At 34.8% G+C, this 15,315-nt stretch overlaps 1 protein-coding gene across 2 annotated transcripts in view; it reads left to right on the top strand.

The window, feature by feature from the left end:
• TRPC4 (transient receptor potential cation channel subfamily C member 4) overlaps nucleotides 1-15,315 on the top strand; it is a 197,270-nt gene that overhangs the window by 42,101 nt on the left and 139,854 nt on the right. For both annotated transcript variants that reach the window (XM_042903570.1, XM_042903497.1), the window contains exon 2: nucleotides 12,331-12,735. In XM_042903570.1, the coding sequence (XP_042759504.1) occupies nucleotides 12,358-12,735 (378 nt within the window). In that variant the 5' untranslated portion in view covers nucleotides 12,331-12,357. The remainder of the gene's footprint in view (nucleotides 1-12,330; nucleotides 12,736-15,315) is intronic.

Genomic DNA, 15,315 nt, shown 5'->3' with positions numbered 1-15,315 from the left:
GGTAGTTTGCTTTGATTTTCTATATTAAAGTACCTTCTCAGGGTGGAGAAGGTACACATTTTTGACCCTCCTGCACCTTCTAATAATGAGCAAAGGACTAAATAATGCTACCTTTTCTTGGTTGCATCCATGGTGAACTGAACCAGGTTAACTGAGAGGCAGAGACGAGAAAGCGGGAAGGAAGAGATTAGGGATCTATGAATCTATGAACCTGGAAATATTCCTTAGCAGGTGAAGAGCCAATGGAGGTGTGACAAATAGGATTTCATTACCTTGAGTACAGATCAATATCACAGCTAAGACTCAATTTGCAAAGAAGCGTAAGATCTGAGAGACTGGCTAGCATTTAAGGAAGGTCCAGTAGTGTTGGTAAGGACTCAAAAGAACTTTCTGAAAGTAATAGTAATGAAGAAACTGAGGTTCAGAATTACAAGATCCACTTACTACACGGGTAATGCAACAGTAGAGAATTGAGGCGCATGATAAAAACCCAGTTGGTGAGAAACTGAATGGACATTCAGTAACAGAGTAAAGGCAAAACGTGTAACACAGGATAAGGAAAAATGAGTATAGGATCAGGAACACATGTATCAAGCCCTTGTGATTTTATCATGTTATTTGGTCCCAATATCCGTCCCAAGGGGCACTAGTAATGTTTACTGCAGGGGGTCTTCCCAAGAATTAATTGAGTTCATATATGTAAAAGGACGGTGCTTGGTACATACTGTGTTCAGTAAGTGCTGTTGTTTCTGTTGCGTTACTGTTTTGTTGTTTCAAGGGACTGGGGTTTCCAGTAAAATCTTAATCTGTGGAGATCTAAACAACAAGGCAAGAACAAAGTCCCTAGGGACATGAAAGGACCAGCTTCATTCAGAAGCAGCCCTAGTAGAACTCTGGCTCCTACCTGCCTAGACCAAAAGTTGATCGGGAATGTGAGATAGAAGAATGAGAGCCAAGTCTGGCTCTGATTTCCCATTGAAACCATTAGTATTTTCATTGCTCATCCCTTTGATGCATCTTCTGGATGCAGTACTTACTGGCGGTGTGAACTGGCAGAAGTTTTTAAACTTTTCTGAGCCACAGAAACTTAATTATCTTTTTCTGTGACTTTCTATCGTTCTTTCACATGCCCAAATTTATACAGTCACTAACAGGAACAGTGTTTGGTAGGAAACAATAAGGGTCACTAAATGATTTAGAACAAAATTGGGATACCAAATTCTAAAAGACATAACAGGAAAGCCATTGTGTAGAAGTATGGCCACTTATTCTAGGAGTGGAGACTAGTACAGAATGAGGAGCTTTTTTTTCATCTCCATTCCTTTAAATGTTTTGCCTCCTCTTCCCAGAATTCTTTGCTTCTATATAGTCACTAGGGAAATAACTACTCAGATATTTAGGTAAAAGTCCATCTCCTCTAGCAACCATTTTTACACCCTCCATGGCACGCCTACGACTAATGGCTTTCTCTTGTAAATCCCAAGGAAACAGTATATAAATCTATAATGTATGGATTACCATATGGTATTTACTATCAGTTATGGACAATGCTCCTTCTCCACCTAACAGCATTCTCCCTGAGGTCTGGGATTTCTTGCTGTTATTTTAAATGCGCTATTGAGACATAATTTACATACCACAAAAAATTCATCCATCGGGGACTGTGTTTTATTTCACTTTATATCCTCAGCCTGCAAAATAGTCTTGATCTGCTACAGAAGAAGCCGTAATAAATCTTTGAGTACTTGAACCAACACATGAAGGAGTAAAGATTTCCAGCTGTCATCAGGCAGATGTGACACTGATGCACCCTAGTGAACTAATTTGTCTTTAGGATTGAAACAATTGATCAGATTGTCCTCTGTCACTCCCACCCACTTCATGTATTTTCCTTTAAAGACTGTGCACTCAGATAGAGAGGACACTGCTTCACCGAAGGTGATCCTTTGCCTGAAACTGCAGTGGACTAATAAAAATAAATTGGCTTCAGGATTTACAAGTTGGAACCTTGATAATAGCCTCACCATGGTATCTCCAGTAACTGGAAATGGGGGGAAAAAAAGCCTATCCTTTCCTTTTTATAGGAAAAGGACAGGTTGTTTTAGGAATATAGAAAACAATGGATTTGAAAACATTTGTGGATTCAGCCTCTAAACACACAAAAATTATATATATATATATATATATATATATATATATATATATATATATATATACACACACACACACACACACACACACACACACACCCATCCAGGTATATAAATATACCACCATATATATATAAATATATATAAGTATATATTTATATATATAAGCATATAAATATAAATATGTAAAAATATATAAAAATATATATAAATGTATGTGTGTGTGTGTATATATATATGTGTGTGTGTGTGTATATATATATATATATATATATATATATATATAACCACGCAGGTATATATATATACCACCACCCAGGCACCCCATACATATATATATATGTATATATATATGATATATACATTATATATCATAATTTTGTATATCATAAATTATATGCCATAAATTATTTATATTTATATATGTGTGTGTGTATGTGTGTGTGTGTGTGTGTGTGTATCTCAGAGGTTACAGGGGCATCTACTTTTATCCCCCCAAATGCTAAGAGCTCCCATGGTAATGTTAAAACAATATTCTCTGGAATATTATAAAAATCAATAAAGAGGAACATTGTATTCTGCTTTGACTGTTTTAAAAACTAAAATCATTGTATCATCTTTATCAAAAACTAGAAAATGTAAATCAGAACAAAAACCACCTATTACCCATAGGTAACCTTTCTTTCTCTCTTTTTTCTCTTTTTTCTTTCTTTCCTTCTTTCTTTCTTTCTTTCTTTCTTTCTTTCTTTCAAGTTTATTTATTTTGAGAGAGAACATGATTGGCAAGGGGCAGAGAGAGAGGGAGAGTGAGAATCCCAAACAGACTCCACACTGTCAGCACAGTTCCCAAGATAGGGCTTGAACTCACAAACCATGAGATCATGACCTGAGCTGAAATCAAGAGTCAGACACTTAACCAACCGAGCCACCCAGGCATCCCCCCGACCCCACATAGGTAACCTTTCTTAATTGTGAGTATAGTTATCTCCTTGTTATAAGTTTTATCATTGTTGCAGATGCTAATCTTGTGTTGAAAATGTTATCCGTGATTAGCACTTATCATAATACAATTATTTTGTGTGACATTAGCCTTTAAAACATGTTATTTTAATAGCTACACATTTTTTATTAAATGAATATTCAGCTTTTAATTGAACTAGCTGACAATTATTGACTTTTGAGCCTCTCCAGTTGTTTCCAACAATAGATAACAGTTATTTTTCTTTTGTGTGCATAAATAAAAATACTTATTTATGTCTGCCTTGTAACTATTGCCTGCCTTGTAAAATATAACTCCAGGGTGAATTCCTGGAAGAGATACTCCTAGGGTGAAGGGCTTGAACCCTTCCAAAGATGGACACACATATTTCCAATTCCTTTTCAGTTTAAACTATCACCAGCAACTTATAAGAGAAGTATTTTCACCGAATCCTTTCTGGTATTGGCTATTCTTTTGTATTTAATCTGATCACATTTTACAGGCGATAGCTTTTATTGTCCTGGTAAACTTCTCCATTTTAGAGGTCAGAAAAGTAGAATGCATTTTCAAATGATATTTTCCACTTGGATTTCTTTTTCTCTGAGGAGGCTGGTCTTTTTATTCTTTGAATCTTAGTGTTTTTCTTTTCTATTTAATAAGCTCTTCTCAGTCATATTTATTTTGAATAATTTCCCTTGTTTTGCCTTTTAATTTAGTGTACTATGTTTGGATACTAAGTTTTTTTAATTCTTTGTATGCATAAGTCTTTCTCATAGTCATTTCTCGAATGCTTTTTGCTTAGAAAACTCTTCGCCATTGAAATTTCATTTGTTTCTATATTTCACTTTTAAATTCATTTAGAATCTATGTTCATGGTGTTCCAAAATAATTATTTCCAAAACTTCTAACCAGTTGTGTCAACATTATTTATTATTTTTCTATTTCCTGCACTGATCTGTCATGCTTCCCTATTGATATATTACTACAACAATAACTTGCAATATAAGTTCAATTACCTCTCTCTCTCTCTTTCTCCCCGCCCCCCACACACATCCCACCACAGCCACTACCAGCAGTAACCCCTAAGCCACACAGTATCCTTTCTTACCTCTTGAAGTAATGTAAGTGGTATTTTTTAAAATAAAAGGGTCATATATTTATCAAAAATTTTATATGTGCATCCAAATTTAAGCATTTTATATTATTTTTGCTATCACTAAAAGATACATTTCTTTTTGTCTTGGGCTAAAGACAACAATTACCACCCTGACAGTACATAGACGCACATGCACACACACGCACGCACGCACGCGCGCGCGCGCGCGCGTACACACACGTACACACACACAATTTCAGAAACTAAAGGTCAGCTATGGATTACAGGATCTGAGTGTGGTGGGGTACTTTGAATGCATTTTGCTGCTGAATAAGTCATTTTTGAAACTAGGTTAGTCTTTCTTTGTTGAAATTTGTATACTATGTATTTGCAACATGCGTAGTTTCTCCCCACATTTCTTCTTAATGTTTCTTTTTTTTACCATGTGACACTTTCATTGTCAACACGCCAAGTATCAACATCTTTGACACAATGAAAGAAGTACAAATGTTTCTGATGTAGTAACAGCAATATGTATATATGCAACCCTGTTACCAAATGGCAAGTGTATTCCTGAAAAACTTCAAATTCTACAAAATTATGAGAAAAAAATATAGATATGGGAAAGACGGCTAGAATAACATTACTCAAAATACATTCAATAATGTAATAATATGAGTAAACTCAATAAAATATGGGCAGACACTTAATTCCCCATCAGCATTATACCACGATCAGAGTCCGAGAGTTTCGCATTCTTAATCATAGAGGTTAATATATACTCTTTCCTGATAGAGACTCTTGATGGTACTCACTTGGTTTACTAGCAGATGATCTTTTAGTTTCCACTCTTGCACAATTCCAAATCAATTAGCAGCCAGAGTGACCTTTAAAAACAGAAATTGGATCAAGTTACTCCCCAGCTCAAAGCCCTTCAGTAACTTATTATGCTTAGAATGCTTTCCAAAATTCATACCCCACACTGTGGGCTGCAGAGTCACCTCCTCCATTCTCTCCTTTACTCACTATAATCCAGTCAAGCTGGCCTCTTCCACACACTAAAATGTTCCTCCTGCCTCGCCGTCTTCTCACTTTCAGATCCTTTTAACGTAATGGTTTTCTCTGCACTGTTCACATTTTATCTAGCTAGCATTTTATCATCTTTCATGTCACAGAGAGGCCACCCTTGACCACCCTACCTCATGCAACTCTCCATCTCTTCTTCCCCTGTGCCATGCTTCTCCATAGCCTCTCACCATTTATTTCCATTATAACCTTAACAAAATTGTAATTATTCAGTTTGCACCTTTGCCTTTTTAAATTTCTGTGGATCCTCTTCCATGGATCATAAGCTCCATGAGTACAAAGATTTTGGCTTTCATTCACCATGGTATTGCCAATGTTTGACATATGGATGTCTTCTATACAGTAAATAAGAAAAGTTCTAAATCTAAGAGGTCCACAGAGTTTATAAAGACCCATAGAAAAAAGCCGTATAACCCTTCTTTAGGAGGAAGGGAAGAAAAATCCTCAAGGCTATGATACTTCACAGGAGTTTTTAAAACTTGGCAGGAGTTACCAGACGCTCAAGGGAAGGAAAGGTATTCCTGTTGTGAAGAACAGTATGAGAAAATGCCTAGAGATTTAGTAGCCAAGTAGTTTGTCAATGTGAAATACGGTTTTCCAAGAGCAGTCTTGGGAAATACATACAAGAAGGCATTTAGAAACCAGATCATGAGAGTCCAATATTCTGTAATAAGTTAGTATGTTTTCCTGTGAATGATTATCAGTCATTTATGAGTTATAAGTAAGAGAGTGACTTGATCAGATTTACATTTTAGCATGATTAGGTATCTGACATTGTGGAGGCTAGAGAGGTTGCAAGAATAATATCTGTGAGATGATTTGGAAGGATATTGGTGTAGCCAATAATAATGAGGAGATAAAGTCAGTCAGCATTACACACAGGAAATGCTATACTGCAGTTGAAATATGGCCAGTAAGATTTAAGAAATGATCCTTAATATGATTTAATGTTAGTTACTTTACATTTAAATAGTCACATGTGACTACTGGCTACCATACTGGACAGCATGTGTCTAGAACTTTAGAGAGGTATGGCCTGGGAACATGGATTTTAGAATATACTGAAAACATAACAGCAGACTTTAAAAACATATATGGGTTTTATGGAACATTTTGAATAATGAGTAACAGATGAAAATTGCTAGTGAGAGTGACAAATGGAGAAAAGAGCCATGGGCAGAACCCTGGTATTAACAACATTTAGGCTTTAGATGGAAGGAAAACAAGCTGGGGGACTACAGAGAGAGATCACGTGTAGGCAGAAGGTAGAACATTACAGAAGAGCATCAGAGAACTCAAGGGGAGGCACATCTTATTTAGAAAGGCTGCTGGAAAGCCAAGTATCATGTGGCCTGAAAAGCATCAAAATGAATCTGGCAATTAGCAGGACATGATTGACTTTAAGGAAAGTATTTATTCCATGATGGCAATAAGTACTATCTTAGGGAGAGTAAATGAGTAAATGAGAGATAAGGTTAAACTTTATAAAATAAAGAAAATCAGAGATGAGAGAGAGATAATTGCCAAAGATAATTAGAATTTTAAAATAACTATGTGAAAGGGGCGCCTCTTGGTTCAGTCTGTCAAGCATCCTTGATTTCGGCTCAGGTCATGATCCCAGGGTTGTCCGATCGAGTCCCGTATTAGACTCCACGCTGAGTGGAGCCTGTTTGGGATTCCCTCTCTCTCTCCCTCTGCTCCTCTCCCCCACTTGTGCTCTCTCTCTCTCTCAAATAAATAAAATGAAAAAATTAACAAATAAATACAGAGAAAACATTTACACCTACTTTAAAAAATACCTATCTGAAAATTAGGTACCTGTATATATCTAAGTTCAGTATGCAGAGAAAAGTTTAAGGTCTGAAAGAAGGAAGGGGCTGATGTAAGGTTTTAGAGAAGTGGCAATGACTGAAAACTCCTCAGGCAGCGGGATTCGCAGCCTGAGCAAAGAGAGAGAGAGCATCCTTTCCTCTGAAATTGGAGGGAAAAACAGGAATATATCAATGCACATTCTAACTCTCAGGGTGGAAATTCAAACTCTGACAGCTATATATACTTTCTAAAACATGTTTTCTAAATCCCATGAGATAAAAATCAAGATAAATAGCTTTTTTTTTTTTTTTTTTTTTTGCCCTGCAAATGCATTCTCCTAGGTACTGTTTTGTTTTGTTTTGTTTTGTTTTGTTTTGAAATAGGAATATTTAGGGTTTAGTTTTAAGTTTGGTACTTGTTAAATCATAAGGGGCTTCCATTTTAAACATAAGCATAATCCCAACTTCCTCCTTTAAAATCTTAGGATGTCGTAATATTTAGTTAGTAAAGTGTTTTTCTTTTCATAAGGTAATATAGCATGAACTTCTTGAAATTCACAGAAATATCCTTAAAACCTTTCAGAAGAATTTGGTAGTCAGTGTGCTTTTACAACATCAAAACAAGAGTCACTTGGGTTTTGGTCAGGCTAAGTCACAAAACATTTCAGTGAATTATGTGGCACTTTTGGTACAAGACTTACAGCTACTGAAATGTTCACGTGGTATCTTGCCTGAAGACAGTAGGAACTGGTCTGGAATTCAAAGTGGTACCAAAGATTAGAGCATTTGGTGTTTTTGTGGAGTGTGTATTATATCAAAGATTATAGAGATAATGTACTATACCAATAGCCAAAAATAAAAATCTGAATTGGATCAAATGTCAGTAAATTATCTGAGAAAATGTTATTTCATACCAGAGTCCATGAAAAGTACAAAAGCAACTTAAATATATGTAGTAGTACCCTAACAAAAAATGGGAGTCAGATTTCTCATGGTGTGATGAAGTCAACCTGTAAACATGAATGCTTTGACAGTAATGTAGGGAATAAAAAACTACATATATATATATGCATATTTATGTGTATATGTGCATATATATACATATATAATATATATAATTTAAATATATATATTATATATATAAATATAATATATATTATAAATATATATGTGTGTATATATGCATATATATACATATATAATATATATAATTTAAAAATATTATATATATATATATATATATATATATATATATATATATATATATGGAACTTTTCTTTTAACTTTGATGATTTCTGCTCAAGAGTGGAGATTTCTGTATTCTGCATATTTTCTTTCCCTTGTGTTCTTTGGAAGCGCACTGTTCTTTCCACCCAGCAACTAAGTCCATCCTCTAGGGAGTATGCTTTCTGATCCATGTAAATATTGGAACTTTTCTTTTTCTATATATCATTATGTTGCTTAGGTAATTGTGGTTCTCATATCTAGTGACAATTTTTTTTAATTTCTCTTGGGATTGATGACAATCTACCTTTTTGATGGTTTTAATTCCCAACGCATTTACAGAAAATAAAATTTCAGTTAATTAAAAATTCACATTGCAGAATTTGAGGGGTTTTTTCCCATCACTTCCCATCTCTCTTCTGAGTCTTTGAAACATAACAATGAAACATTCATTTCACTTCTGGATTGTGTGTTCTACAGGGGGCATTGAAATCAAAGAATCTGTTCAGTTCTGTGATTTCATGGGGGAAAACATCTTCTCCTTTCCAGAAAGTTCATTCTGAAAGTTCAAGACCAGGAACAGGCATTGATTCGCACGCTTTAGGTCAGGATCTTTGCTGTACTGAGCCTCCTGTTCTTTTACAGACTTTCTATCCAGAACCAATTCCATAGTTGCTGATAAATGTGTCAATTCAGGAACTCCATCAGCCTTATCAGCACCTTACACTCACTGTCACATCCGTCTATCACAGTTTCCAAAAGTTAAACTTGATTTTTGTCCTTTTATTAGTATCCCTGCAACTCAAATAATCCGACTTGTCTAAAGTCTATGTACTGAAAAGTTATATAATGTTCACTCTTCTAAAGTCTTAACCAGAATTGTTTTATGTGTGTGTGTTTTGCAATTCATTGTAAATAATTAAATTTCATTTATTGAATGTATTTAAAATTTTAATATATTTAAATTCCATCTATCTTTCTCAATGTGAGGTCTTATATTTGTTTCAAACCCAAGAAACTAAAAGACGACAATACTGTTAATAGATCTTTTTCAGCGCTGACACTGATTCTTCTCACTCATTCCTTTGATAGTGTTGTTTGCCCCTCTTTATGGATGGAGAAACAGGTAACTGAATGTAACGTCTCATACCTAGTTCACATTTTGAACACAGTGTTCACTAGAATATGTCTTCCTTTCAGGGAAGTATCATGTTTTAACCCGTCCTTACGGAGTTTACATTTATGGTGATTATCTGGATTAAATGAAATAGATTTGAATAAATCTAATTTCTCATTATCTGTTCTCCTCTCCCCCAGTTTCTCCAGTACCTTCTCTGTTGTTCACCAGTCTCTTCATTGTCACTGACATCCTGAGCTTTGGGAGGTAGTTATGCTCACCACTAAACCACCAACACACCCCATCCTGTGCTTTAAAAGCGAGAAGTCAAATGCTATTTACTATCTAATTCTTTTTGGTAATGTTTATTTATTTATTTTGAGAGATACAAAGAAAGAGGCAGAGAGAGAGAATCCCAAACAAGCTCTATGCTGTCAGCACAGAGCCTGATGCCGGGTTCGATCGCACGAACCTTGAGATGACCTGAGTCCAAATCAAGAGTCATTCGCTGTTAAGCCACCCAGGCCCCTCCACTATCTAATTATTTGATATCATCACTAATAAAATAGAGTAAATGCAATAAAATAAAATAAAAATATTCCATTCTCTAGGGTGATTTTTAATCTTGACTAACAATTCAGACAGAGTTCTGCAAAGTGTGTGTGTGTGTGTGTGTGTGTGTGTGTGTGTGTATTTTCATATCTTCTTTTAACCTGTACTTTCGGTAAGTTACTTTGAAACATTAGTCTTAAGCAAAACAACTATTGGTGGCAAAGCTTGAATTCAGTTCTAAAAAGGAATGTTTATGTATTTTTCCAAGAGTCTGGAGTAAGAACAAAGTGAGCAAATAAACAAAGTGAGCATTGAAATGGAATATTAGTGCCACTCATTATCATTATGAAGCATTTATGTTGTAGTCCTGGTAAAATTACAATGTGAAAACCACTGACATTGATTCCACACACTCTTACTGATGCTAACATGGATTGGGAGGGAAGTGCTGGTATTTGGGATCAGAAAGTTATAATGAGATATGTAGGATCGTAATAATCTTGATTTATTGTAGTTTTATTTATGCTAGAATATTAAATTGTCCTTGTTATCCCATAATATAAATTATATAAATTCTATCCCATGATTGTAGTGAGTTAAAACATCTCCAAATACTGGAGGACCTCCAAATACCAAGCTTGAAGCTTGATTATAATTTGCACACCTAAAAGTAATAGAGTTGAAAATTCTCCTCTGAAAAATTAACATTACCATTTAAAGAACTCACAATACCCGCTGTCTGAAATTGCAGAAATGAGTGTATATTATGCTGTGTAGCTGGTCATTATACATTTAAAACACCAAGGCTAATAAAATGTGGAATATTTGAGAAAAATATTCTGGCTTATGAGATTGTTACATTTGCTTCATCTATGAAAGGGTCTTAATAAGATACTAAACCTAATGTCAGAAAGGAACAAATTAGGAAATAAAAGTTGTGTGTATTATATGCTGAACCTCAATATTTGAGAAATTGTGATTAATAATCTGAAACATCAAAAAGTGAAACTTAACTACTTGATAACGGAAATTCCTATTAAATTGAGGTAGCATGAAAATGATGCATAATTTCCCAAATTGAAAACATTCCATTAAATGTAATCACATTTGCTCATTCAATACATGTTTAATCTACCTTTAAAGTATTATTCAAATCAGGTTAATTTACTCATAAAATGATTAGGTCTAAAAAGATCAATTAAGATGACTATGCATGTTCAGGTACCCAGAATCCCCCATTAATTTTAATTTAATAGTAAATGTATGTAAATAAACATGTAGGTTGAATATAAATGACATAGAATAATAAAATAGTTCAGATCATAAATAGGAAATCAGGAGCTAATAGCAATAAAAAATTTTTAAAAACATAATAGATTTTTCTGCAAGTTTGTATCAGTAGGATAATACTAAATCAATATAATTGCCAGTGACTTCATTCTTGTTAATCTATCTTAAGATGATCTTTTATTTATTTAAAATAATTCCTTCATCTTCAACTGTATCTTTACTATAACTTCCAAATAATACATTATATAATGAAAATATTTCTGTCTTGTGGCTTATTGTTTCATGATATCAAGGTAATAGAATTAAGAAAATAGCATTTTCATAATAAACTTTCTCTACATGAACATTTCTAAATTCTTTGTTTGGTAAATTGCTTAGACTCACCTTGATCATTAATGTCATCAATACACATTCATTCCCCTCAAGTGAATTCACTTACAAAGGGGATAGTTATACTTATCAGGCTCAGTATGATATTTCATTGATATTGATATCATCAATTCATATTAACTTTGATGTCAGTACTTAGTGACATTAAGAATAGATACATTACAAATGAAAAGCATTTTACTAAGATAGTGATATTTCATAATTTCAATAGCATCTATATGTTTAGCAAAATCGATAGTGAATGATACATTTGAAAATCCCTGGTTCCTTTTTAGGACCTCAAAGATACAACCTTTAAGTTTCAGAGTTCTCTGTTAAAAACTGTATATATTTACGATAAATTTTGTAAATAATTTCCAAAAATTACAGGTACCTCCTCTGACAGATGCCACTTTTAAAGTAACTTTTCCAATTTTTTATTCCTTTTAGACTAGGACTTTGTAACTTGCATTTCTAGATAACTGAATAATTATTAAGCCTATTTCCATTGTTTAAGGAGAAAAAAATCAATTATAGAATGATGGTATAATTGTTGTTATTGGCATTATAGTTAGTTGTTAAGTGTGACACATACTGATTAAAAAGGGTATTAGCACTAATCCTTGTGTTTTTTGGGGTTCTGTTTGCACTTTCAGAGACAAGGAAATAGCATGGCATGAAACATGGCTCAGTTCTATTACAAAAGAAATGTGAATGCCCCCTACAGAGATCGCATCCCTCTAAGGATAGTCCGAGCGGAATCCGAACTCTCACCATCAGAAAAAGCCTACTTAAATGCTGTGGAAAAGGGAGATTATGCAAGTGTCAAGAAATCCCTGGAGGAAGCTGAAATTTATTTTAAAATCAATATTAATTGCATTGATCCTCTTGGAAGAACTGCTCTCCTCATTGCAATTGAAAATGAGAACTTGGAGCTCATCGAACTACTTTTAAGCTTTAATGTCTATGTTGGAGATGCTCTATTACACGCTATTAGGAAAGAAGTTGTTGGAGCTGTTGAGCTGTTACTGAATCACAAAAAGCCCAGTGGAGAAAAACAGGTATGTGCAAAAGCACCATTTTTAATATATTTTACTTGCAGAAGGTTTCTGTGGATGTTAAAATTCTCCCCGGATTTTAAGAATTACAAGAATTGAAGTCAGAACTATTGTGATAGACAATTACTGGTAGATACACACTTACTACCCACCAACAGTCACCAGCACCTGCACCCCCTGCTTGGCAAATCAGACCTTGAGGGAGAACTAAAGCAAAACAAAATGGCCTGTGTTGGCTTCCCTTACACTGGAAATATTTCTATGTAATGCTCAGCCTAGAATGCTGTTGGGGCTCACTCTGTGTGTGTGGCTATTTTTCCTCTTTCATTTTTCAACATTCTACAGCAACCGGCTGAATTCTTTTTGCTCTTTTCCTGTTTAATTTGTTTGCCTATTCTGGGACTCTGCATCTTACTGCAAAAGTGAATTCTATCACTTAATTTTGATATTGTTCATTAGCAAACTCTAGTGGATTCTTTTAAATTGAGGCAAATTAAAAAAAAAAAAAGGATTGTTAGAAAATAACTAAACTCTGACTATAGGCTTAACTGTATTAAATTTACCAATGCCAAAGTGTAGCTATATCTTAGTGTCATCAGTACAAAATAAACTAAAAAGGCACACAAATCTACATACAATTTGTGGGGTGTTTTTTTCCCTACCTTCCTATTTTTTTGTTCTTTGGGTTTTGCTTAGTTTTGTTTGTTTGTTTGTTTGTTTGTTTGTTTGTTTTAACAGCTAAGGAAGTGAAGAAATCATGGAAACAAATAAGGAATCTTTTTCTCTGTCTAGATTCTTCCCTTTGTGACTGCCCTGTATCTGAATTGTCTGATCCTTTTTCCTCTCACACTGAACTCTTCACTTCCCTGCGTCAAGTCTAATAGACTAATTGCAAAGACATTGCACAAACTTTAGTGACTCAAAATGTCTTTTAAAGTAAAATCTTAAAACGTGTGTTATTACACTCTAGCGATTTCTGCCATATTGGATAATGCACAAGCTCTGCCAATGGTAGACCGTTAGGAGATGTTACATTCTTTTAAAGCAAGTTCTGCTGTGGCTACTATTATTTCTGCTCTCCTGGAGGACTTTTATCAGGATGCTAGCCATTATTTGCAGAAAAACTTCATGGCTGGAAAAAGGTCTCGCTGTGTTCTATGGTCCGTTTTTATGCATGCCCACCACTTCCCCTCGGCTGAACCTAAGGTTCATAAAGCCACACTCCACAAGGACAATACTCGGCTTGTTGGGTTACTGGCTTTTTGTTGTCTGTTTCATATCCAATTGTTTGTGTGTTCCCTTTCCATCATACTGCTAACATTTTACTGGTAGAAAATTCACTTGTTTCGTCTCTCCTTCCGTCTGTCCTTTCACCTGGACAGAAGTGGGCAGATAATAATGGTAACACCTAAAGATATATGTTATATCCTAGGTTTTTACCACTAAGAGAGTGCAGGACACAAGTAGGAGTGAGTAGAAGTCTGTTTTCATCTGTGTAAGTTCAGATGCTACTTCTTCAGTCACCCTGTGATTTTGAAATTCCTTCTGCAATCATAGCCTATCGTTTCTAATAACAATGGCCTTATATTGTACACCCTCTTGGTTTTGGTCTATACAGGTGACCATAAGAGAGGTGTCATGACGGTGGTCTGGATCTTTTTCTTTTTTTTTTAAATGGTTTAACTTTTTTTTTTTTTGGATCAATGTAAATTGCAACAAATCTATTGAACAAAATTGTCCTTAAATGCATTCTTTACATTTATTACTAAATAACCTTAGTGCTGTTTTTTAGAGAACACTGGCCATACATTTCAGTGTCTCTTTAGCAAATGACATTTGTTCTGGCCAGAGTAATTTGGTGTCTGGAGAAGATATCTGCTATTATGAGAGTGTTTGTTGGAAGATATTCAACTTCTGAGCTAAACTAGTCTCACAAGTAGGTCCTGGCTCCTTCCAGGCACTTGATCTGAACCCTGATTATTAACAAAAGGCAGTAAAGGTTTGCAGTGTGCCAGGAGTCAGAAATATCCCAGGCCATGTGTTTCTGGAAGATTTCTCTTGTATCTGTTTGCTGGCCAAGAATTTTCCTTTTCTATTTGTACATTCTAGAATTCCTCCTGGGTGAAGGCACTGAGAATAAACAAAAAATTGTATCTTTTTGTTTGAACTTTGTAATTTTGAAAGAGCAAATCCAACCTACCCCTAAAGTTCCTGGTACATTGTACAATGAAAGTGAGGTTGTGAGAACATAAAATGTATACAATGTAGCAGGCAAAAGATGTTGTCCAGGCTGGGGGGTTGGGGATAGTAAATCCCTTTAGAGCTTGGCTGTTTATCTGTGATTTACTTAGATACTACATCTCTTAGGTACAGCCAACATCTTTTGGAATAACAGCCTCCATAAATCAGTGTGTTGTATGCAGCAAATATGTTCTTAACAGGAATCCTTTCTCTTATAAATTGTAATTGCTTAGATGATTCTTATGATTGTTGTAAGCCATTTTGTGTATCATTATAATCTGTCTAATTTCTAGTCTCATGGTTATCCCCCCAAAGACTCTGGAACACATTGCCATTAATTCT

This window comes from Panthera leo, chromosome A1 (assembly GCF_018350215.1).
Source record: "Panthera leo isolate Ple1 chromosome A1, P.leo_Ple1_pat1.1, whole genome shotgun sequence".
Lineage (NCBI taxonomy): Eukaryota > Metazoa > Chordata > Mammalia > Carnivora > Felidae > Panthera > Panthera leo.
This window is presented reverse-complemented; position numbering and strand designations above follow the sequence as displayed.